Source organism: Lampris incognitus, chromosome 2, assembly GCF_029633865.1.
Source record: "Lampris incognitus isolate fLamInc1 chromosome 2, fLamInc1.hap2, whole genome shotgun sequence".
Taxonomy (NCBI): domain Eukaryota; kingdom Metazoa; phylum Chordata; class Actinopteri; order Lampriformes; family Lampridae; genus Lampris; species Lampris incognitus.
The window spans coordinates 95,164,095-95,189,585 of record NC_079212.1 but is presented as its reverse complement, the minus strand read 5'-3'; the positions used below and the strand labels follow the sequence as shown (position 1 = coordinate 95,189,585).

General features: G+C 46.1%; 1 protein-coding gene across 7 annotated transcripts in view; it reads left to right on the top strand.

The window, feature by feature from the left end:
• Positions 1-4,966: 4,966 nt before the first annotated feature.
• The window catches only part of cadpsb (Ca2+-dependent activator protein for secretion b), a 95,233-nt gene continuing 74,708 nt past the window's right edge, over positions 4,967-25,491 (top strand). For all 7 annotated transcript variants that reach the window (XM_056275516.1, XM_056275515.1, XM_056275514.1 and 4 more), the window contains exon 1: positions 4,967-5,398. In XM_056275516.1, coding sequence (XP_056131491.1) covers positions 5,063-5,398 — 336 coding nt within the window. In that variant the 5' untranslated portion in view covers positions 4,967-5,062. The remainder of the gene's footprint in view (positions 5,399-25,491) is intronic.

Sequence of the window (25,491 nt, the reverse complement as noted above, 5' to 3'; positions counted from 1 at the left end):
GTGTTGTGGACGGATGAATCCAAGTTTGAGGTGTTTGGATCACAAAGAAGAACGTTTGTGAGACTTAGAACAAATGAAAAGATGCTGGAAGAATGCCTGACGCCATCTGTTAAGCATGGTGGAGGTAATGTGATGGTCTGGGGTTGCTTTGGTGCTGGTAAGGTGGGAGATTTGTACAGGGTAAAAGGGATTCTGAATAAGGAAGGCTATCACTCCATTTTGCAACGCCATGCCATACCCAGTGGACAGCGCTTGATTGGAGCCAATTTCATCCTACAACAGGACAATGACCCTAAACACACCTCCAAATTGTGCAAGAACTATTTAGAGCAGAAGCAGGCAGCTGGTATTCTATCGGTAATGGAGTGGCCAGCGCAGTCACCAGATCTGAACCCCATTGAGCTGTTGTGGGAGCAGCTTGACCGTATGGTACGCAAGAAGTGCCCATCCAACCAATCCAACTTGTGGGAGCTGCTTCTGGAAGCGTGGGGTGCAATTTCTCCAGATTACCTCAACAAATTAACAGCTAGAATGCCAAAGGTCTGCAATGCTGTAATTGCTGCAAATGGAGGATTCTTTGACGAAAGCAAAGTTTGCAGTAAAAAAATCTTATTTCAAATACAAATCATTATTTCTAACCTTGTCAATGTCTTGACTCTATTTTCTATTCATTTCACAACATATGGTGGTGAATAAGTGTGACTTTTCATGGAAAACACAAAATTGTTTGGGTGATCCCAAACTTTTGAACGGTAGTGTATGTGGTCAATCAAAAACCAGTCCAGGAAAATTTGTTTGTACTGACAAAAAAAAAAATGTGTTGCACCAATTATAAAATAAGATCTTTCGGACCTAATTGTCCATGAAAACGTGCAGCATTGTAAGTATATTAAATATTGAATGCTGGCTTCTGTGACAAGACGTCCGGTCTTGTGTACAGACTGTCAGCCTGACTTCAGCTCTCCAGCTCACTAACGGAGAGGGCCTTCTGTGACACAGAGAAGAAGAGAGACAGAGAAGAAGAGAGACAGAGAAGAAGAGAGGCAGAGAAGGAGAGAGGCAGAGACAAGAGAGACAGAGAGAAGAGAGACACAGATACGATATTTACCTGCAGCCAGCACAGAGTTTCTCTTCTTATCACCTATTCTTACCACACCTTACCTTACCTTACCTTACCTCACCTTACCTTACCTTACCTCACCTCACCTTACTTACCTCGCTTCACCTTACCTTACTTTGCCTCACCTTACCTTACTTTACCTCACCTCACTTTACCTTACTTACCTTACCTTACCTTGCCTCACCTTACCTCACCTTACCTCACCTCACCTCATCTTACCTCACCTTACCTATCTTACCTTATCTTACCTCACCTTACCTTACTTCACCTTACCTTACTTTACCTCACCTCACCTTACCTCACCTTATCTTATCTTACCTATCTTACCTTACCTTATCTTACCACACCTTACCTTACCTGACTTCACCTTACCTTACTTTACCTCACCTTACCTTACCTTACCTTACTTCACCTTACCTTACCTCACCTCACCTCACCTCACCTCGCCTCACTTTGCCTCGCCTCGCCTCACTTTACCTCACCTTGCCTCACCTTACCTCACCTTGCCTTACCTTGGCCACAGAACTGGTGTTAAAAATAATTTTAAAAAAAATCTTCTTTAGCTTTTCAACAAGGCATAGCTCGGTAGTCTTTCCAGCAAAAAAATTTATAATTTCCACACAGCCCACCCCCCAAAAAAAACAAAAAACTAAAACTTGGTTCCTTTTCTTTCCAAGTTTCATACCCATGAACCATGAATCAAATGTCGAAAAAGATTAATCAATTCCTAAGACCTTGAAATTTTGGACAAAATAAGCTTTAAAAGACTGATGAAAAAAGGACACATTAATACCAAAAGTTGCCAAAAGTGTACGGAAATTATGACGGTAATGGTGAGTTATAAGGCTGATGTTGTCAGGGTTTCATTTTTATAGAAATGTGACTTCATGTTGACAGGAAAAGTTACTTTGGCTTCAAATAAAGTTAAAACTTACTTAGGCTACAAATCTGTCATTACTTGTAATGTAGAGTTGAAAAATAATATAGTTATTAGACCTGACGAGACATTTATCATACAAGCTACTTGTTCAAGTAAGCTTAGGTTGGAATCATGCTGTTTTCAAATGGCAAAGCGTTGACATCTAATCTTCCCAAGAGCTCAACTGCTCAGAGGGCTGAAATTGAAATGGTCACAACATATATAGGTATCTAGGGATTGCTATTGATTAGAACTTGTCATTCAAATCACATATTGGAAACCTTGCTGTTGGGCGGCACAGTGGTTAGCACCGTTGCCTCACAGCAAGAAGGTCCTGGGTTCGAACCCCAGGCCGTCCCAGATCCTTACTGTGTGGAGTTTGCATGTTTTCCCCGTGTCTGTGTGGGTTTCCTCTGGGTGCTCCAGTTTCCTCTCACCATCAAAAAGACATGCATGTTAAGGTTAATACTCCTGTCTGTGCCCCTGAGCAAGGCAATGGAAAGAAGAACTGGAGTTGGTCCCCGGGTGCTGCAGCTGCTCCTATACAATTGGGTGGGTTAATTGCAGAAAACAGATTTCATTTGTATGTATGTACAAAATGACTATTCTATTCTATTCTATTCTATTCTATTCTATTCTATGCTATTGTTTCAATGCTGAAACTAAATCAAGTTTCTTTTTTAGGAATACATCCTGTTTCTCTCTCTGGGCAATGAAACACTTGATTTCAGCTATTTTTTTTAAACTTTTTTTTTACCTTTATTGGATTACGGCGACCTGCTCTTTATGCATGCCGACCAGAGCCTAAAGAGGTTGGACGCTGTATACCATTGTGCTTTACGTTGCATTACTGGCTGTGGTGATCTCGCACACCTCTGTACTCTGTACGCTGCTGCTAAGCGGCCATCTCTGTATGTAAACATCTCTCCTCGGGCTGGTCCCTCCCTATCTGTGTACATGCATGGGTAAAAACCAAAATCAATATGGCCTGTGCCCTCACAATATTCTACAGATGTTGGTCCACCGAGTTAGAACAGAATTGGACCAAAAAAAAAAGCTTTTAAATATGCTGCCCCTTCTTGTTGGAATTATGTACAGAAGGACCTGAAACAGGTGTCAGAGGTGATTACTACGGGGGAATTTAACTCCGTTTTAAAGGATCGAGAAAACAGTACTCTTGGTCAATGTGACTGCTCCTAAATTTTCACTGAATTGTCTATGCATCATAACTGGATTTTAGTCCTTGCACGTGTATTGCATACTGGATATTATGCTCATCTGTTTGTGACATGTGTGACAGTTGTATTTGTCTGTTTGTATTACCTGTGTTTATTGCTGTAACAATGTTGATGCTGCTCTCTTGGCCAGGTCACTCTTGGAAGACATTTTTATCTATCTATCTATCTATCTATCTATCTATCTATCTATCTATCTATCTATCTATCTATCTATCTATCTATCTATCTATCTATCTATCTATCTATCTGTCTGTCTGTCTGTCTGTCTGTCTGTCTATCTATCTATCTATCTATCTATCTATCTATCTATCTATCTATCTATCTATCTATCTATCTATCTATCTATCTATCTATCTATCTATCTATCTATCTGTGTCTGTCTGTCTATCTATCTATCTATCTATCTATCTATCTATCTATCTATCTATCTATCTATCTATCTATCTATCTATCTATCTGTCTATCTGTCTATCTGTCTGTCTGTCTGTCTGTCTGTCTGTCTGTCTGTCTGTCTATCTATCTGTCTGTCTGTCTTTCATTGCACTGTTGTGTGATGTTGACAACATCGTTTTTCTTTACTTTCTGTTAATGTAGTGCGTTGATATATTTAGTATATTTATTTAGTATTTTATATTTAAAATTCAAAAAGGTTGACTTGTCCAGACTATGAAAATATAGGAACTTGATGATTCACTTTACCACAAAGTTGGATAGATAGATAGACAGACGGGTAGACAGCTAGATAGACAGAAAGACAGATAGATAGATAGATAGATAGATAGATAGATAGATAGATAGATAGATAGATAGATAGATAGATAGATAGATAGATAGATAGATAGATAGATAGATAGATAGATAGATAGATAGATAGATAGATAGATAGATAGATAGACATGAAACAGTTATGTGACCACAACTGTTGTCAGTTTAGAGACAACAGAGAGATTAGCAGTTAACCCAGTCTGTATGGCTACCACGCCCTTCCACAACACAGGGTTGTGGTGTGTTTACAACCTTGAACAACACAAGATGGACGGTTGGATAGCCTTTCTCAGGACTCCTTTTGGAAACATAAAACCTCCTAATAAGCATCTCACACACTTTATACAGCAAAAAAAAACAGAAACAAAAAAAAAACAAATAAAATAAAATAAAAAAAACCCCACCAAATCTCAGTAATTGCTGTGTGATTGACGTTCTGGCGGCCATCTTTGGCGTACCCCTGCAGATTAGGATAACAGACTGTGTGTGTGTGTGCCGTGTCTAACTCCGCCGTGACCGGCTCCGTGTTCAGCACCACGGCCAGTTCTCTACTGGCGAGAAGACAGGAGGAAGAGTGGGAGACGGAGGAGGGGGGGAGGGGAGGAGGGGCGGGAGAAGGAGGAGGACTGAGAGAGGAGGGGGGGAGATGGAAGCGGTCCTCTCCTCCTCTCACCGCCGCAGCGCCGGCTGACGAATGAAGCGCGAGAGGAGACGTAAGCGTCGACGACGTCGCGGCGCAGGCGGAGAGAGCTCGCGCTCAGCGGCTGTCACACAGAGCTCCTCGAGCGTCGTCCCCTGCTGCACGCGCGCGATCTCTCGCTGGCGGTCGGGTCCATTTTAGGCCCCGTCTCTCTGTTATCTGTCTGTCTCTCCATCTGGCCTCACCTAAATCTGCGCTATTCAATGTCCGGGGCAGGGCCGCTGTGAGCTCGTCTTTGCGGGGACATCGTCGTCCTATTGTCTTAGTCCCGAAATCTCTCCCCGAGAGCGCCGCCGCAGCTCCGCTCCCTGCGAGCCAAGATGTTAGACCCGTCGTCCAGCGAGGAGGAGTCCGACGGAGTAGTGGAGGAGGAAAGCAAGGAGGTGACGGCGCCCCAGGCCGGGTCCCGCATCTCCCCGAGCCGGACCAGCGACAGTTCGGGGGGTCTGGCGCCCAGCGGCGGCCGCGGCAGCGCTCGCCCGACCAGCCCGAGTCCGTCGGCCGCCAGCGAGCACGAAAAGGAGGAGGTGGAGAAGCTGCAGAGGGAGGAAGAGGAGCGCAAGAAGAAGCTGCAGTTGTATGTTTTTGTCATGCGGTGCGTCGCCTACCCGTTCAACGCGAAGCAGCCCACCGACATGGCGAGGCGGCAGCAGAAGGTAAGCGGCCCTCGGTGTGCAAAAGCATCACTTACAGACACACGCCGACCAAATGCCCTCTTCCCCCGTCGCGGATGCTGTCGTCGATGACCTACATAAGCCAGGACACGGTAGGTTCTGTGCGCCGGGCCTATCCGGTGGAGCGCGTGGATAAGGGCACACACTCCCCAGACGGAGCCGCTGGCTGTTGTCTCAGAGAAAGGGCTGAAACGAGTCGGTCCGTAACGGGTAGTAAAGTCAGATAAGAGAGAGAAAGGAAACACGTCACTGCAGAGCTGCAGGCTGTGTGCGGTTTACGTCCGTCCGCACACAAATACAAGTTAAATCAACAGCGAGAGAGAGGGGGGGGGGGCTCTGCAACCCCGTCCTTTGGCGGGCCGTTCGAGAGCCCGTTGATGGTCATTTAAAACATAGTACTGTCATTACCTTCATCGGCCCGGATCTCAGTTGAAGTCCTGGTTCTGATTAATTAAGTAGGCAGCGGCGTGGCTCTGTGGTTCGACCTGCTGGCGGATGCATCCAGTTCCATTTGCGACACCACTTCCCCATCAATCGGTTCTCCCAAGGTGACTTACAGAGCAGAGACCCCTGGAAGAGGGAAAGGCGTATGGCATGTGCCCTTGCAGAGGGGGAAGTGGGTCTCAGTCAGAATCTCACACCTGCGAGTCGTAGAACACGTTCACGCTGGTCTTTCTGGTACCGGTTTCATGGCCGGGCTGCTACGTACATCTGACGATGATTCAGGCTATTAATTTACTCGATGGTAGCCATAGCCGTCACACGGCTGGTGTGATATGTCCTCTCGGCACTTTAAGGACATGCCCACCCTTGTGTGACCCCCCCCCCACGGCTATATAGTCACCACGAAGGGCCACCTATCACAAAAATGTCTCAAACTGATATCTAGGCCTGGTTAGTTTACTACACCGGGAGGGCCTGCAGGATTTGTTTTGAATTTTCTGCCTCACACTTGATTCAAAAGAAGTTTCGCTTACTTTCTCCAAGGCCGGAATAGTATGTCTAGCCCAGTGTTTCTCAACCCAGTCCTCAAGGAACCCCTATCCTGCAGATTTTCATTGTAACCCCACATAGGTAGCCCTGCTTGTACTTACTCGACCAATCATCTCGCAGCACTTAATTATGCAAGGTGTGCAACGTCTGACAAAATTCATTGCTGATTGGTTGAATAACTACAGACAGGTACCTATTCAGGGTTGCAAAGAAAATATGCAGGATAGGGGGTCCTTGAGGACTGGGTTGAGAACCGCTGGTCTAGCCTAACTAGAGTTGCTATTGCTGGACGATAGACTACATGTGTAATTTCAGCCAGAGACGCCACAGCTATTGCTTTGACGCCACGTCCGCTTTCGGAGTATGGCCGAACAAGTCGATCATAGCTCATTTCCCCAACACGTCGAACCTGTCCGGCTTCCTTTGGCACGTGCGGAGGTCTTTCTCAGAGATGATTTATCGGCAAAGTTATTTATAGGAGTGTGCCTCGGAGGGCTGTGACCGTTGCCGAAAGCCACAGCATCTATTTCCACTCACAACGGCGAAAGTCGACGGGAATCTTGACAGTCTGCGTTTTTCTGCTGACTCATGCAAGTGCACACCGGCTCCACAGAGTTTCCACTTCATTCAGGTCCCCGTCCGTTTGTTTCCCTCGCTGCACATCCTGGACACTTGGTAGGAGGACAAACGCACACCGTCGTTTTAACAGACCCGTGGGACATATGGAGCCTGGCGTGGCCGAGGGGGGGGGGGGGGTGTCTCACCGTTACGTAGGTCAACTCTGCCGGAGGAGTTTGGGACGAAGGCCCTTGTTCAAGGGCACATCAGCTGTGTATTGATGAGGGCAAACAACTCATATTTAGTCCCCCCCCCCCCCCCCCGTCGTTCAAATGAGCAGGCTTCCTGCCCAGGCAAAAGCCAGCCTCTAACCCTCAGCAGATATACACATATACCCCACGATGTCGTAGTGCAGGAGGACACATGCACACGGATCAGAGAGCACACTGGGAAAATAAAGCTGAGGCGTAGGGCAGTTACGTCAGACGTTAGGACCTACAATAGCTGGGGAATATTCTGGATTTGGTTTGCGATAACATAATCAGGGGACTCCTAAATGTGTTGAGAATGTTGTGCAAGGACTCTTTGTGTTGCTATACTACTAAATAATCAAGAGGTGTTTTTTTTGTTGTTTTAATACAAAAATACTCTACTGTAAAGAAATGTTGCACTCCACAGTTGGGGAAAAAAGAGATCAGGATAAATGTCACCCTCATTTGCCCCCCCCCCCCAAAAAATGGTCTTTGGAGTCCAGCTGATGTAAAAAACCCTGTGGTGGTACATGATGGATGGGCAGGTCGGTGGTGGGTGTATGTCAGAGCAGCGGGGGTATAGGTTATGCACCAAAAAAGGTGATTTTTACCAAGATTTATTTGGCAATCTCCAACATTCTGCAACACAAATCAGTTTATTCTCATTTCGTATTCGCTCAAAAATAAAAAATAAAATGAAAAGTGAGATGTTGGATGTATTCAAGTGGTTTCACACTACTGTGTCGAATGAGTTATGAGTCCTTATGTACATATCAGTAAATCAAGCTGCTCAGAAGCCACTTGACACAGTCGCACGGAGCCACTTGACGGGACGTTTTAAGCCAAGCCAATGTCTCATTTGTTGTGTGGCATTTGGTAGGCGTCCTGTTTAAGCGGCGCCATGGCACACGTACAGACTGATGCAGAACACTATTCCATTTTTCAGTTCATTTTATCCATCATTAATGGCCATAATTATTTCCACCGCGTTTAATTACTTCGCCATCCTTTGAGGGTGAGGCAGAAGGCAGGGTGCCACCTTCTTTATGAGGCAAATCCCCCAGTAACTACTGTCAGCGCTGGTCCAATATAGTGTTTTTAGGACCCCCTTATGCCCAAGTCCAGTAAAAAAAAAAAGGACGCTACCGTAAACCCAGATCTCCTAAAACTACGTTCAAATGCTCCTCATCAGAAGCCTCTCAGTCAGCCCGTCCTCACAGTCCAGGACGCGTGTTGCACGTTGGCTGTTGTGGATTTGTCTCGGGGACGTGATGAATCCGTCCCTGTGAAGAAGAGACTCAAATGGCATCTGTGCAGCATGCAAAGCAGCTCCTTGATAATCCATTATGAGGAGCTCTGGCTCCCTAACAGCGCCGGGTCGGGTATCACAGTGAAACAGGCCTAAACTGCAGAATATGCAGGCCGGACCCTTGCTCCTCGAAGCGTCTCGCTGTAACCTTGTGAAAAGGGGTAACACAATAGGGCAATTATGGGCTGTTGCGTCCTTTTCATGGCCGAGTGAAATGACTTGTCCTCTCGGTCTCAAAGCTGTCTCGGTGGCAGCGGCGGAAGCAAGCAAACAAATGCTGTGGTTTGAGATCATATTTACTCGCCGGTATTTCTTCTTGAGGGGACAGTAGGCCGGGCCTTTGAGGAGTTATAGTAAAAACGATGTGAGAAAAGAAGACACATCAGAATATACTTCACCAACACACCACATAAAAGTATCATAAAAATGCAAAAGGTATAAGCCTATTTCACAAGTGGGGCATTTGTTTCTTTAAATGAGGTGGTTAATGATGGGCTGTGTGTGTGTGCGTGTGCGTGTGCGTGTGTGTGTGTGTGTGTGTGTGTGTGTGTGTGTGTGTGTGTGTTGGGGGGGAGTTGCATAATGCAAGATGCAAGTCCAGTTACAGTTTCAGTGTTATTGTGTCATAGCCAGCATCACCTGTACTTCCGCTTCCGGTGTGGGAAGATGGCGGCTTGAAGTCATGTTTGCGGCGGCCTCACCCAATACTGTCCATGCAGTGTCTTTGTCTAAGTCTGTGTCTAAGTTTTGTCTTCGTTTGATGGCTGGGAGAGCTGTTGCTGGATCGGCTGGGAGAGCTTGGTGTGCTACTTCCTGTGGGCCCGGGTACCACGGCCCTGCCTGGAGCTGCGCCGCGGAGGTAACACTGAGAGCAGGCTGACAGGATGTGGAAGCGGGGCAGGCTAAGCTAACTGCTAGCCCATGCAGACCGGCAGTTGCGATAACACCGAGGGCGGTCTGGCGGTGGCCTCACCTGGCGTTGACTGTGTTTTTGGTTTCATTGTGTGGAGTGCGGGGAGGTGTGTCGACGGTGTCTGGCTAGGAGAGCTGGTGTTTGATCGGCTGTGGGAGCCTGGTCTGCTGCATCTGGTGTGCCCAAGGACCACGGCCCTGCCCGAAGAGCAAACACCTAGGGCGGTCTGACAGGACGCAGAAGCGGGGCAGGCTAAGCTAACTATTAGCCCATGTAGACCGGTGGTTCTGACAGTCATCCTGGCCGGCGTTCGTTCCCTTGGACAGTGATTTTTAGTTTAGTTTGGAATATATGTGTTAGTTTGGATATGTGTGATCTTGTAGTTCTTGGATATGTGTTTGTCTTTGTGTTGCCCTGCTGTGGGCTGGGGGAAACGATATGACAAGTGAAGTGTTCCTGATTCCTGATTTAAGGGCAGGGAGCACAGAGATGGTAAAGTTCTGCAAATGGGATTTAAAAAGGAAAAAAAAAAGTTGTGGAACAACAAATCAAAAGTACACATGCTCAGTGTTATCAATACGTCCACACACTTTGTCAAGGCGGTTACTGTTAATAGAATTTTTGTCACAGTGTTGTCAGATAAAAAGAATAATAACCATGGCAATTGGCAAATGCAAAATTTGTAAGCAGCAACGCACTTTCTTTTTGTAAAGCAGTTTTTCCTCCTGCGGCAGCTCATAATACGATCCATCAGGTAGGGGCAGTTAGAGTGGAGTTGGAAAAAACAACCTCGGAGTGAAGAAGTCTGATGAATATTAGTGCTGACATATGTCGTATGTGTATCCGAAGCAAATCAACTCTGGTAAAGGTTTCTTTTGACCGGACGAGGTCAACCGCCCGAAAGACAAATTAACTCAACTGACCCATCTGGCTGCAGGCTTCTTTATCTGGGGGCCTCTTGCCTCGGCACGTCGGTGTGGTCCCAATAACCCCCACGCAGCTGCTGAGGGAACGGGGACTGGCAGCGGCCTGGCGATGTGGATGGGGACTGAATCAGATGCAAATCAAGTGAACTTTCAAAAGAGGGATGAAATTAGCATCTTTCATCCTTCTGATTTATTGCCGAGCCTCCCGACTGATTTTTGGGTGATTGATCTTGCGCGCCTTTCGATGATGTAGTAAAACTATTCAACAGAAATCAGGATGATATAGCTTAGCGCTTGATGATGCTGCAACGTGTTGCCCATAACAACAAAGGAACTGCTTGTAGTTTTGTGTTCTTGCATTGTTCACTATGATAACAGCCTTGTGATGAAGCTGCGAAGCGGTCACAGCGAGCTCGCCTGCGAGTTATTTTGAAAGGTATGATTTCACAAAAGCATATCCGCACCCTTCGGTGAATTAAGGTGATAGTGGTGAGGGGTGTGACATTTAATAAATGGCAGAATTTCCACTTTTGATAGATGATTTTGGATGTGATGAGGAGAGAGAGAGAGAGAGAGAGAGAAATAAAGGTATGTCGCAGCAAGAATGGGGAGAGGTGCAGCATACAGAGAAAGGTTTTATTTTTATTTTTTTTTACCCTCCTGCCTTCTAGTCACAGTCGTGATTCTCTAACCTCTTGGCCACAGCTGGCCCAGCATTCATTATCATCCTCCCCAGCTTAAAATTGAAATAAAAATGTGAGTTAACTGTTTAAATTTGAAGTAAAAAAAACAACACACAAAATAGTGATTTTATCCTTTGTCAGAGCTAAACGGTTTGTGTGACAATACGGCAACCGGAAGTCAGAGGTTGACGTGGTTATTTACATTTTGCTCAACACAGAAAATACACCGAAGAGCCAAAACATTATGACCACTCACAGGTCAACTGAATAACGCGGATCATCTCCAAACAAGAGCACATGTCATGGTCTGGGTAGGTTAGATGGTAAGCGAACAATCAGTTCTGGTAGTCAATGTGTTGGATGCAGGAGAAATGGGCAGGAGTAAAGACCTGAGCAACTATGACAAGGGCCAAATTGTTATGGACAGACAACTGGGTCAGAGCATCTCTGAAACAGCAAGGCTTGTGGGGTGCTCCTGGTCAGCAGTGGTGAGTACCTACCGACATTCATCCGAGGAGGGACAAACCACAAACCAGTAACAGGGTGTTAAGTGCTCAAGGCTCATCGATGCATGAGGGCAACGAAGGCCATCCCGTCTGGTCCAAACCGACAGAAGGTCTACTGTGGTGCAAGTCACATAAAATCTTAATGATGGTTACGGGAGGAATGTGTCACAACACACAGTGCATCGCACTCTGCTGTGTATGTGCTGCGTAGCTGCAGACTGGGCAGAGTACTCATGATGACCCCTGTCCCCTAACCAAAGCTCCTACAATGGGCACGCGAGCATCGGAACTGGACCTTGGAGCAGTGGAAGAAGACCTGGTCCGATGAGTCCCATTTTATTTTAGATCATGTGGATGGCTGTGCATGTGTGCACTGTCTACCTGAGGAATCGATGGCACCAGGATGCACTGTGGGGCGACGACAAGCCGGTGGAGGGAGTGTGATGTTCTGGGCAATGTGCAGCTGGGAAACCCTGGGTCTGGCCGTGGCCTCATTCAGCAGGATAATGCACCCTGCCACACTGCACACATTGTTCAGGAATGGTTTGAGGAACATGATGAAGTGTTCGAGGTGTTGCCCTGGCCTCCAAATTCTCAAGCTCTCCATCCCGTTGAGCATCTGTGGGACGTGCTGGACTGACAAGTCCGATCCACGGCGGCTCCACCTTGCAACTTACAGGACTTGAAGGATCTGCTGCTAATGTTTTGGTGCCAGATACCACAGGACACCTTCAGGGGTCTTGTAGAGTCCATGCCTCAACGGGTTGGCACTGTTTTAGCGGGAAGACTAACAGCATGTGGTCATAATGTTTTGGCTCATCAGTGTATTTTTTCTCAAGTAGATGTGCATGGCAATTTTTTTTACGATTGTTGTAATGTAAATGTAAGCACACCAGGAGGAGCGTAGGAGTTGTCTGGTGTTGGAAAGTCATAAACATTAAGGGATGATGGTCTATTTCTGATTTAAGTTTCAGTTGACAACATCAGCACTTTTAGATTTATTACACAAACACAACAACGCTGAAGACAATTCAGTAAATTTGAAAATTAACAATTACATGTTCTTGTTTTTAGAGCAGAAATACATATAATAAAGGTAGTGTTTAAGTTGATGGTAGCAAAGGTGAGTGATACACAACACAGGATGTGTACAGTGAATAAGAAATGAGTAAAGAGGACAGAACTGTAAGTAGGAAAAGGGAAAAGGGACCAGTGAATATTGTGTATTTAGAGATGAGTAAAGTTAAGGCTTAGTAAGATATACACACTGTCTAGTGGATGTGATGGAACAATATTCACCTATTTAGTCGACATTTCCATTCACTTAAGTGGACCAAAAAAATGTTGGTGCTCAGTTTTTGCAGCGCCATCAATGTCAGTAATGTTCTCGACCCCTGGTTTCTTCCTCGACCCCTGGTTTCCTCTTTGGAGAGAATAAAGAAGTGATTTTGTGAGACAATATTCACATTATTAAGAGAAACACAGCTATATCTATGGGGGTACTGCCCTGTACCCCATTTTGTTCATAAAAGACAGGTTTGTATGGGCAAAAAGAGCACAGCAAATGACGAAGGAGAAGAGCGCAAGTATGGCAGTGACATCATTTAAGAGCTTTATTTATGTTCTGCTACCGAGAGGACAAAACAGTACAAAAATGATAGAGTTGGAAAAGTAGCAATAAAGATGTCAGTCAAATTTTTAAAGGAAGTGCAGAAGTCATAGATATTAGTCCATCCCCTGTCGTCGCAGATGTTAAACTACCATTCAAATGTGAAAGAGCGGTGTGGCCGAATAAAGCTACCCAGCGATGGTCTCAACAGGAGACCCTCAGACCACGTGAAGCTGGTGGCTGGTGTATGGCTGAGGCACCCAGCCGAAAGGAAGCAAACCAACATAAGCCCTGTCGTTCTTACACGGCCTTACGTAATGTGTAGAATTAACACAAAGCGCATACCGTGTAAATGGGCATCCCTTACTAACTCCACAACCCTGGAGCGCCAAACAGCTAAACACATAAAAACCTGAGAGCGTGCGTTAGCAGCCACGGTAAACGTGTTTCGGCTCTGACTTGCAGATAGATGCATGGCACGGCACCTTATATTGCATGGCGGCGTTACGTAAGGCCAATTCCTGCTAGGAGGGAAGAAGATGTGAGCTGCGCTGTGATCGGGCTCGCGAGCCCACCTCTCACATGCTAATGTTCCTCTTCTGCCTCTGCTCCGCTCCTAACACCGCCACGCCATGCTGAGACTTATTCATATTACATGACACACTGTGTCTGGTTAATTACAGAGAAACCTACGCGTCTTCATCGGCTTGTTAAACCCAGGACCCGTCCTCCAAGACAGACAACTCAATCAGGGCCCATGTCAAGCCAAATACAGCCAGCAAGCACTGAAAAAAAACCAGGGGCCCTGCGCTTCTGTTCATATTTAGGTAGAAAGCACACATTAAACACCAAAACGAATAAATGTCCTCTGAATGATACTGTCCACTGTGGTCTTGAGGGCAGACCTTTAGTTGGAGGGCCAAAAAAGGCCTTACTTGAGTAATCACTCTGTCCATATGCTCTTGTTAGCACGTATAAGTCCCCAGCAGAAACGGCGGAAAGGAAAGCTTGTCTGCCTTGTTCAGCGTTCCTCGTGCACTGAACCCGGCGTGGGCGTCAGAAGTGGGTGTCGTCTGCGTTTGTTAGCGGCGCGAGTGGAAATCAAAGAAGCTAAATCATGACTCTTCAGACGCGCATTAGAGTCCTGCCATACAGCCAGCTCTGCCGTGAGACACAGGGCATTTGTCAACAGAGCCCCCCCCCCCCCCGTTTGACTTCTGCAAGCATTGTCCTCAGCAATTCAGCAGCCCACTGCGATATGTTTGCTTGTTCTGATGGGACTCGCCCTTGCGAACAGATCAGATTGGCTTCTTTAAAGCTGTATCACAATTCCAGTTCAAATCCATTAAAATGTGGCAAACAGTGTGTTGTAGTGGCGTGGGTTGGCAGTAGCGAGAGTTGGACGTCCAGATATTAGAATTGATATCACCACTCTATTGAATGCTTATTTCCCTTACACTTAATTAGCATTTTTGGCCCACATTACTCTAATATTCATTATATAATCTTGATATTGATTATTGTTCGTTAATCATCTGCCTTAAAAATCTGTATATTCACCATGTTTAGTTTGTTTTTAGGAACTATTAGTAACAGAAAAGCCAAATTAGCCTAATTACAGAAAAAAAAGAAGATTAATGCTGCTGTTGTAATCACCATTATGGATGGCAAGTGCAGCCGATATTGATGGCTGCATGTGTGTGAATCAAAGAAGCATATGTGTGCCAGACTGTTTTCCTAAAACGAAATCTCATTTGAACGAGGGCAGATGAGTGTGCTGGGACGGGCTGAGAAAAAATACAAGCGTGAGACGGAATCCAGAATGGGTTGTTTGTGAGTAAGTACGAGCTACTCACAGAGGAGAGAGGAAACAGAGGCACAACCTATAGCAGCATCAATACCACACAGGCCTCTGCTCCACCACTCCTATCTTTATCCAGCTGTTCCTGCACTCGCTGGGGCAGCACAATAGGACACAAATAGCAATGTTGAGGAGCTGTTAAGCTGTATGTGAGGTACATATGAAAAGGTGTATATATATATATATATAGTATATAGCTTTTTGTGACAATGCTCACTCTTGTGGTAGTTTGTTCTTTCTGGTTTTGTTCTTTTTCATTCCTTTCTTATTTAGTCTTTCTCTCCGATCATCCTAATGCCATTGTTTAAGATGATTTGCAAATAATTGGCCTTGCAAGCTGTTTGAGTATTGCAGGTTGATCATGCTGCAAGACATTTCTGGTCTGCCTCTCACACAGCGCAGTGCCCTCTTGCGTTATGCTTGGTGCTAAAACCAATCAGAAAAACAAGTTGTCAGATGTAGGCACAGCATGCCAAGTGCAAGCATCTTGACTCTTGTCATAGAGGTGCAGCAGTACGGCAACGGTAGCCCACAGTGGTTAGCCCTGTTGCCTCACAGCAAGAAGGTCCTGGGTTCGAACCCCGGGTCGTCCTCTGTGTAGAGTCTGCATGTTCTCCCCGTGTCTGCGTGGGTTTCCTCCCACCATCAAAAAGCCGTGCATGTTAGGGTTAATACTCCTGCCTGTGCCCCTGAGCAAGGCAATGGAGAAAAAAAACAAAACAGGAGTTAGTCCCCGGGCGCTGCAGCTGCCCACTGTTCCTATACAATAGGATGGGTTACAGGCAGAGAAAACATTTCATTGTAACAGAACAACTGTACAGTGACAAAAACAAAGTAGCTTTCTTCTTTCTCTTTCTAGAAACCTCTTTGATCTTAAAAACTCGTGACTTTGTAGCTGATAAAGATGCTAGCCAACAGTGACCAGCTATTAGCTGTTGCTTCTTGCCAACTTGTAATCAATGTGACATGACAGTGACACAAGAAAACAATGTTTGCCATCGGTATATCACAAGAACGTCACCCGCCGTGATTCTAATGACAGTTTGCTGTATACTGTGAATGAGATAACCTCCTCCCTGGTGGCTAGTTACTCCACCACCAGTAGAGCACCATTAGCCTTTCAGTGCAGGTATTTGTGGCTCTTTTAACGAATTCGTTTCATCCCATTTTGATAGAGGATTTTGCTTCAGTGACACAACTCGTTCTACCGTGCGTCACCGGTACTGTTATCGTCTGCGGTTCTGCTGCATCGCACCGTGCTTTCGTCCAACCCTTGGATCACCCTCCACAGCTATATCTGTGAGACTGGGCCGGCCCAGTCTCACACATAAAGGGCTCTATTTGGTGCTGGTGCAAACACAAACACGGGCCGATTGGCAATTTCCTCAGGCGCGAGGTTGACCCCCCCCCCCACCCCCACCTACACCCATTTGGTAATTTCTTGGCTCGAAAGGACACCCACCTGCACAGTGCTGGGTATGGTGGCTCAGCTAGGAGCGTGTTCATGCAGATCCACTGACATTGCACAATTTTGGTGTCCACTTTGGCTTTCAATTACACTTTACAGCTATGCCAATTCAGATTACGCTGCTGTCTGGGCGAGGATGTATAGGAATATCTATCTGGGTGCATTTTAATGGATGTAAGCCCATGCCTTTCACCCCCACTGAAATAAATCATTAAACCAATAGCAACAACTAACCGAATGCAACATTCTTAATAATTAATTAGAAAAAAATATCAATATGGGGCTGTAGAATTTGATGTGACTCAACGACGGTTGCGCTCATCGTGACGCATGGAAAATTCAACCCAATTTAACCAAGTGAGTGTCTGTCTGGTCCAATAGGATGCATCCACAAGTGCAAACTATACCGGAGCCTGGCATCTGGTTGGCAATCCTGCAGACTTCCTGTGGGACAAAAGTCCGTTTTGCTATCAAACAGGTGTATTGTCATAAATGCTTAAGTTCAGGTATTATTTGGAGACGAATAAATGCAGGTATGGGTTCAGTATGGATCAGCTAAGGGTGAGGATCTGAGAGGCCGGTCTGTAAGTGTTTTAATCCAGTTTGAGTGTGCCTCAGGCTAAAAGTAAATCTGAATGGATGCCCTCAATTACGTCCTCATTCATCGATACATTGACGTGCATTGTATGCATCTGACAGAACCTGGAAATTATGGTCATTTGGGACCTAAAGATAAGTTGGTGATAATATCGGTGCCCCCGTCCGCTTTGTCGAGGGGCCGATATTATCACAAGTTCCCTATTAGAGAGGGGAGCCGGATTTGTCTTGAGGAGTGATCGATGTGAACAACGTGTAAGACTTGTCTGGCTTGTCAGACCAAGTTATGGAGTAAATACACGAATGACTGAAAAAAGTTACAAAAATGGAGGCATGCATTTCATAAACTACGTGATGAAAACTGACATTATGAAAATCCAAAACAACATTATGGGGAAAAAAACTATAAAATAAACAGAAAGCGGCACGGTGGCCCAGTGGTTAGCGGCGTCGCCTCACAGCAAGAAGGTCCTGGGTTCGAATCCCGGGGATGTCCAACCTTGTTGGTCAAGAAAAACCAACTGGAGCCGGTCCACCGGGTGCTGCAGGGCGGCTGCCCACTGCCCCTGTACAATAGGATGGGTTAAATACTGCAGAGAAAGAATTTCCCCACAGGGATTAATTAATAAAGTAGTAAAAATAAAATCCTGCCTTTTTAACATCCAAGATTCCTTGTGGCCCTTGAAATAACTTGGTTTCAAATGACTTGAAATCCAGGTACTTGTCGTTAGGTAAACAGCGCTGTCACCCTCTTGAAGCTCACCGGGCATTATTTCAGGGTGTATAAAATAATCTCCCTGTTCATGATCTATACAAACACACACATTGTCCCCTTCAAGCCCATTTTGCATAAATCAAAATCAAGTAATTACTGCTTTCCGAAATATCTGAGGGCTGACTCATTTAATCCCACAAAATGTGATCTGGTACTCCTGATGGCATACAAATGAACATGACTTCGTTTGAACTCCTGATATAATTGGAAATCATTCTGGATGTCTGCTAGCCGTGATTTAGTTGGCAGCTTGTTGAACTTCAAATAAAACTGAGTGTTTGGCACCAAAAACGGACGACACTTGAGATCGTGTAGCTAATCAACATTAAAAGTTGACTGGAAACCGAACAGAGAGAGAGGGAGAGGGAGAGACAGGGGGAGAGGGAGAGAGAGAGGAAGGGAGAGACAGAGGGCGCGAGAGAGAGAGGCAGAGACAGAGGGGGAGAGGGAGAGAGAGACAGAGGGCGAGAGAGAGAGAGGGAGAGACAGAGGGAGAGACAGAGAGAGGGAGAGAGAGGGAGAGAGAGAGGGAGGGAGAGGGAGAGGGAGAGAAAGAGAGGATGAGGGAGATAGAGAGAGGGAGCGAGAGAGAGAGAGGGGTGAGGGAAAGAGGGAGAGGGAGAGAGCGAGAGAGAGGGGAGGGAGAGGGAGAGAAAGGGGGAGAAGGAGATAGAGAGGCAGAGGGAGAGAGAGAGAGAGGGGGGAGAGAGAGGCAGAGAGAGAGGGAGAGAGAGAGAGGCAGAGAGAGAGAGGGAGAGGGAAAGAGGGAGAGAGGGAGAGGGTGAAGGAGAGGGAGAGAGAGGGAGAGAGGGAGAGGGTGTGGGAGAGGGAGAAAGAGGCAGAGAGAGAGGGAGAGAGAGAGGGTGAGGGAGAGAGAGGGAGAGGGGGAGAGTGAGAGGGGGGGCAGGCACAGGAATTGACGGAGGAAGAGGAAAAGAGAAAGTGGAGGGTGGCAGGACGGGGTAGGATTTATTTCCGAGGTTCTTGATGAGAGTAATGCAGCAGCATTACAAAGAGGTGCCAATGCGCAGTCAGCTTTGTGTCCTGGATATGCCGGCACTATAGTGGTGCTGTCGGTACTCTTTATAGTCATCGCTGTTACACAGCCCGAGCAAAAACTAAGTGCACTAACACACAAATTAGGGGGCGGAGATGAACACACACAAAAACAAAAAACACAAAAAAACGGCTGCGCTACATCTTCCAAAATGAAATACAAAATTAGCCTGTGTTTCTCACGCCATCACACAGAATACGCTCTCAGACGAACTCAAATATGCGCTGACGTCACACTGGGGATTATAAAAATTGCTGCCCATCGCATCAAAAATCTGTCAACTTTTTTATTTATTTATCTATTTTTACAGTGTGCCAGGAGAATTAAATGAAGAACCGGAGTGTAGAGTCTTTGCCGGTTCTTGGCGCAGATCACCGCTGTTTAGACCCGTCTCCATCTCAGCACCGCAGAGCCAGCGGCTCGGGGGTCCGGTCTGGTGCAGAAACGGCGCGCGGATGAAGAACACCCGCATCCGAGTCCTCGCGTGTGTCGATATGATGTAAAATCCTCCGCTCGGCGTTTGAACGAGGATCCTGCGGGACCAGCTGAGACCAGCTGCAGCCCGCGAGCCGGGCGTGGCACTCTCCGGCTTAGGGGTGGGGGGGGGCGGCTGTGGGGATTTGGAGTTGATGGCGGAGGTTTTAGGTGTTGCCAAACAAGGAAACCGGTCCAACGGGGCCCCTTGCATGCGACAAGCAGCCCCAGGGGGACTGCTCGCTGAGCTGAGATGCCGCGCTGCCTGCTTTGCCCCCTGTTTGCATGGTGGCGTAGCTACACCCGGCTATTTACTGAGCCTGCGCGGTCTTGTTGACTCAGACAAGCCTGTGTTTGTGGATCTTAGAACAAATGTTAGGGGGCGATAGTGTCTGGCAGGGCCATCCTAGCCCGCGTCTCTGCCCTTGTGTGATGTGGGATTGTGACCGTGCCCCGGACGCGGTCTTTCGCGGCGTGTTTGTTTAAGCCTGCCATGGGTTTATTTTGGGAGGCTGTCACACACAGCGCCCCCCCCCTCCGTGCTCGCGTTTGCTGTTTAATCAGGTGTGAGTTGGTGGTGTCATCTGCAACATGACTGAAATGTGCGTGGTCTGGGTGGAGGGTGCATTTCCACCCTATTGAGTTGCCAGTGTTATGCAATAGCGTTAAGAGATGTTCGCACTATGAGGACTTTAGCTCGCACAATACAACTTTCCTCCCTTTGTGCATTTTCAGATTTTTGAAAAAAAAATTAAATTGCACAAATTTGCTGAAGTCAGTGATGAAAAAGACGGCGCGTCTTTCTTTTGTTAGGATTCGTTTAATGGACTGTCAGATTATTTCAAGATTATCTTCGTTTGATTGTTTGTTTTTTCTGCAACATCGATGAATTTAAAACACAATAAGGCGACTCAACTCATTATGGGAGATGTATCTTCCCATTTAACGTGTAACGTGAAACGAGGTCAGTGAACTGGTTGAGACTATAGATTTTGTTTGCCTCTCAAAACATCTATTAGGTTCCGCACCTTTTTTAATCACATTTTTTAGATTATTTAATCTACTCAGTTGCTCGTTTCCTGTGCATCTCACACATACTTATCACCTATTGTTTGTATTGTAGCGAATATCGGGGGATAACGCAACCACAGGAACTGCCGCGGCTGGGAAGCGAACCCGTGTCGCCCGCACCGCAGGAGACAAAGCTAACCGCTCGACTAAAGGATCAGACCCGCCAGCCAGCGGCCAGCGTGTCTTCTTATCCATGCACGTTACAGTATTTTGGTTGTGGTACTGAAGGTATTTTAGCATTTTCAGTATATTTCTATGCATAAGGGGGGGGGGGTGCATGAGTTATGTGCAGGCTGGAGTGGTGAAAGGGAAGCAAGTGGCCTGAATAGGAGGCAGGGAATAAGCAGCCTTGCTTGTAAAAGCAGATTTACCATTGAAACAGCCCCATTAAACCGCTTCCTTATTGGACAAATAGCACATTTGGCCACTTAATCACCGACAAATACACAAAAGCATTATTTTCTGGGGGAACAAATTACGTCAACGTTTGATTAACTTAAAAAAAGCACCCTTAATAAAACTAAACAGCCGTTATTACCCTTTATAGAGGAAGTGCTTTGTACAGCCCTCGTGTCCTGGGAATCAGCCGTAGCGCGGGCAGCAGGCTACATTTCATACACTACTTCCAGCTTGGCTGTCTCGCCCGCTCATTTGAATAAGTCATTAGCTCCCTCGCATGAGCGATGTGGGCTCCTTCTCCTCGCATCCGCCGACACGGAGGAGGTGGTGGAGAGCGCCTCCATTTTGCTTTTCCCTGTCAAGGTTACGTAACCGGGGCTGGCTTGTGTGACTCAGCCCGGCTGAAGGTTCATGCTGCACGGAGCCATGCTAGCTTTCCCGCAGTCAATTAGCTAATTGCTCTTACTACGTACCGGGGCGACGCCAGAGGGCAGGAGGGCGACTTAAGCTACGCTGCATTTCCCCTAAAAGATGTGCTGGTGAAGTTTTAGAGGGGGGAAATTAAAGGTCCAAGGAGTTTTATCCCTGCTGTTTATGGCCACCGTGCACACAAACTGGACAGACAAACTCGGCGTACTCCCTCTGAAAAGTAGCTAGTAGCACACACACACACACACACACACACACACACACACACACACACACACACACACACACACACACACACACACACACACACACACACACACACACACACATATATATATATATAGCTTTAAACTACTAATAAGACACATTAGCCACTAGCTAACGGGTCTGACCCTTTAGTCGAGCGGTTAGTGATGTCGCCTTGTGGTGCAATACACACCGTATCGAATCCCGCACCGGGCAAGAAAATAACCGGTTGCACACACACACACACACACACACACACATATATATATATATACACTACCGTTCAAAAGTTTGGGATCACCCAAACAATTTTGTGTTTTCCATGAAAAGTCACACTTATTCACCACCATATGTTGTGAAATGAATAGAAAATAGAGTCAAGACATTGACAAGGTTAGAAATAATGATTTGTATTTGAAATAAGATTTTTTTTACATCAAACTTTGCTTTCGTCAAAGAATCCTCCATTTGCAGCAATTACAGCATTGCAGACCTTTGGCATTCTAGCTGTTAATTTGTGTAGGTAATCTGGAGAAATTGCACCCCACGCTTCCAGAAGCAGCTCCCACAAGTTGGATTGGTTGGATGGGCACTTCTTGCGTACCATACGGTCAAGCTGCTCCCACAACAGCTCAATGGGGTTCAGATCTGGTGACTGCGCTGGCCACTCCATTACCGATAGAATACCAGCTGCCTGCTTCTGCTCTAAATAGTTCTTGCACAATTTGGAGGTGTGTTTAGGGTCATTGTCCTGTTGTAGGATGAAATTGGCTCCAATCAAGCGCTGTCCACTGGGTATGGCATGGCGTTGCAAAATGGAGTGATAGCCTTCCTTATTCAGAATCCCTTTTACCCTGTACAAATCTCCCACCTTACCAGCACCAAAGCAACCCCAGACCATCACATTACCTCCACCATGCTTAACAGATGGCGTCAGACATTCTTCCAGCATCTTTTCATTTGTTCTGCGTCTCACAAACGTTCTTCTTTGTGATCCAAACACCTCAAACTTGGATTCATCCGTCCACAACACTTTTTTCCAGTCTTCCTCTGTCCAATGTCTGTGTTCTTTTGCCCATCTTAATCTTTTTCTTTTATTGGTCAGTCTCAGATATGGCTTTTTCTTTGCCACTCTGCCCTGAAGCCCAGAATCCCGCAGCCGCCTCTTCACTGTAGATGTTGACACTGGTGTTTTGCGGGTACTATTTAATGAAGATGCCAGTTGGGGACCTGTGAGGCGTCTGTTTCTCAAACTAGAGACTCTAATGTACTTATCTTCTTGCTCAGTTGTGCAACGCGGCCTCCCACTTCTTTTTCTACTCTGGTTAGAGCCTGTTTGTGCTGTCCTCTGAAGGGAGTAGTACACACCGGTGTAGGAAATCTTCAATTTCTTGGCAATTTCTCGCATGGAATAGCCTTCATTTCTAAGAACAAGAATAGACTGTCGAGTTTCAGATGAAAGTTCTCTTTTTCTGGCCATTTTGAGCGTTTAATTGACCCCACAAATGTGATGCTCCAGAAACTCAATCTGCTCAAAGGAAGGTCAGTTTTGTAGCTTCTGTAACGAACTAAACTGTTTTCAGATGTGTGAACATGATTGCACAAGGGTTTTCTAATCATCAATTAGCCTTCTGAGCCAATGAGCAAACACATTGTACCATTAGAACACTGGAGTGATAGTTGCTTGAAATGGGCCTCTATACACCTATGTAGATATTGCACCAAAAACCAGACATTTGCAGCTAGAATAGTCATTTACCACATTAGCAATGTATAGAGGTGTATTTCTTTAAAGTTAAGACTAGTTTAAAGTTATCTTCATTGAAAAGTACAGTGCTTTTCCTTCAAAAATATGGACATTTCAATGTGATCCCAAACTTTTGAACGGTAGTGTACATACAAATTAATGTATGCATAATTCACACATGCGCTGCTAACACACACAGGCGTAGACGCTGAAGCGCATCAGCTACTTACAGAAAGCTTCCAAACAGCAAAATTTAAACACACTGGGGACATGTTCCCCCTACAGCCTGTATTAATCAGATGTTAACTGCAAATCTGGCGTGTACTGTTAAATTATTAAAATCTCATCTCTTTATCTCTCACTGCATTTGATGGATGACTGATTCACGATTTGATGAAACGCCCTGCGTTCGTGGATGCCCACGCGGACGCGGAAAGGCTTCGCAAAACAATGTTTTAAAACAGTTTTTCAATATGAATTGATTATACGCACAAGCTGTACGTGCAGCTTTAGATTAGACAGCAGAGCAATAAGTTTCCGAGACATGTAAAAATCTTTCGATGACTGCCATGTGGAGTTAGTTATTTTCCATTGGGAACTGCTTATCATTGTGTGTGTGTATATCTGTACTAAGTTTGCTGTGTTTGTCTGTGTCTGTCTTGCACTGTTTGCTGAAGCCACAGCCCTCATTTCATTTTTAACTTGTGCCTGCACATTGTTTTTAATGACAATATGTTGAATTGAACTGAATTATCAGGAATCAGGAACACTTTGTCATATCATTTCATGTGTATCGTTTCCCCCAGCCCACAGCAGTGCAACACAAAGACAAACACACATCTAAAAACTATAGGAACACATATATCAAATTACAACAAAACAAAAATCACTGTGCAACAGAACTAACACCAGGATGACTGTAGGAACTGCCAGTCTGAATCGGCTAGCTAGCAGTTAGCTTAGCCTGCCCTGCTTCTACATCCTGTCAGACCGCCATCGGAGTTTCCTCCTGGACGCAGCTCCATGCATGGGCCGTGGTCCCTGGGCCCACCGGACGCAGCAGACCAGCCCCCCCCCCCAATCCAACGCCAGCTCTCCCAGCCAGACACCTTTGACACACCTCCCCGCACTACACATGACGTCACCAACAACACTAGGCGAGGCCGCCGCCAAACCGCCCTCGGTATTATCGGAACTGCCGGTCTGCGTGGGCTAGCAGTTAGCTTAGCCTGCCCCGCTTCCGCGTCCTGTCAGTCCGCCCTCGGTGTTTCCTCTTTGGGCGCAGCTCCGGGCGGGGTCGTGGTCCCTGGGCCCACAGGATGCAGCAGACCAAGCTCTCTCAAGCCGATCCAGCGCCAGCTCTCCCAGCCATCAAACAAAGACACTTAGACGTGGACAAAGACACTGCATTGACGGTCGTGGGTGAGGCCGCTGCAAACTTAAGTTCGCGCCGCCATCTTCCCACACCGGAACCGGAAGATATATTTTTAATATCTTTTTAATGTCTTTTTAACATTTTACACTCTAAAATCATGCAGTCACATTTAAGGTTTTTGGCCGTCGATTTTGCTGATAGCGTAATGTTGTTGACTAATGTAATGCAAAATTATATTTTTTCCATGTTTTTTTTTTGGAAAATAATCAGAGTTCTTTTAAAGCTTCTTTTTAAAGCCGTTGTGTCATTTTATCACCTATTTTTACATTTTCGAACCTTTATGCCCACGTAAATTTGTACAAATCAGTGTATGCAGCTGTAATACCTTTCTTTTACTGGTGCACAGTTAAACTTCTGCTGTTCAAACATTAAGAGACTGAACAAGCCTGAGTCAGCTTATTCTGAATATTTCTCTGGAGATAATGTTTAACTATAGCCACATGTTATTTGCGTTGGCTAGAAACTGTAGTCAGTTTGTTGTAGTGTTGAGTTTCTGTTTGTGTGGGTGAAAGCTACACCACATCCCAGAAGATCTGAAACTCTTCAGGAATCTTCAAGTGCCAAATTTCTGCAAACCTCTCCAACAATTTGTCAAAATTAAATTGCGTTTGGGCGACTGGGTAGCGTAGCGGTCTATTCCGTTGCCTACCAACACGTGGATCTCTTGTTCGAATCCCGGTGTTACCTCCGGCTTGGTTGTGCATCCCTACAGACACAACTGACCGTGTCTGCGGGTGGGAAGCCGGTTTTGGACATGTGTCCTGGTCG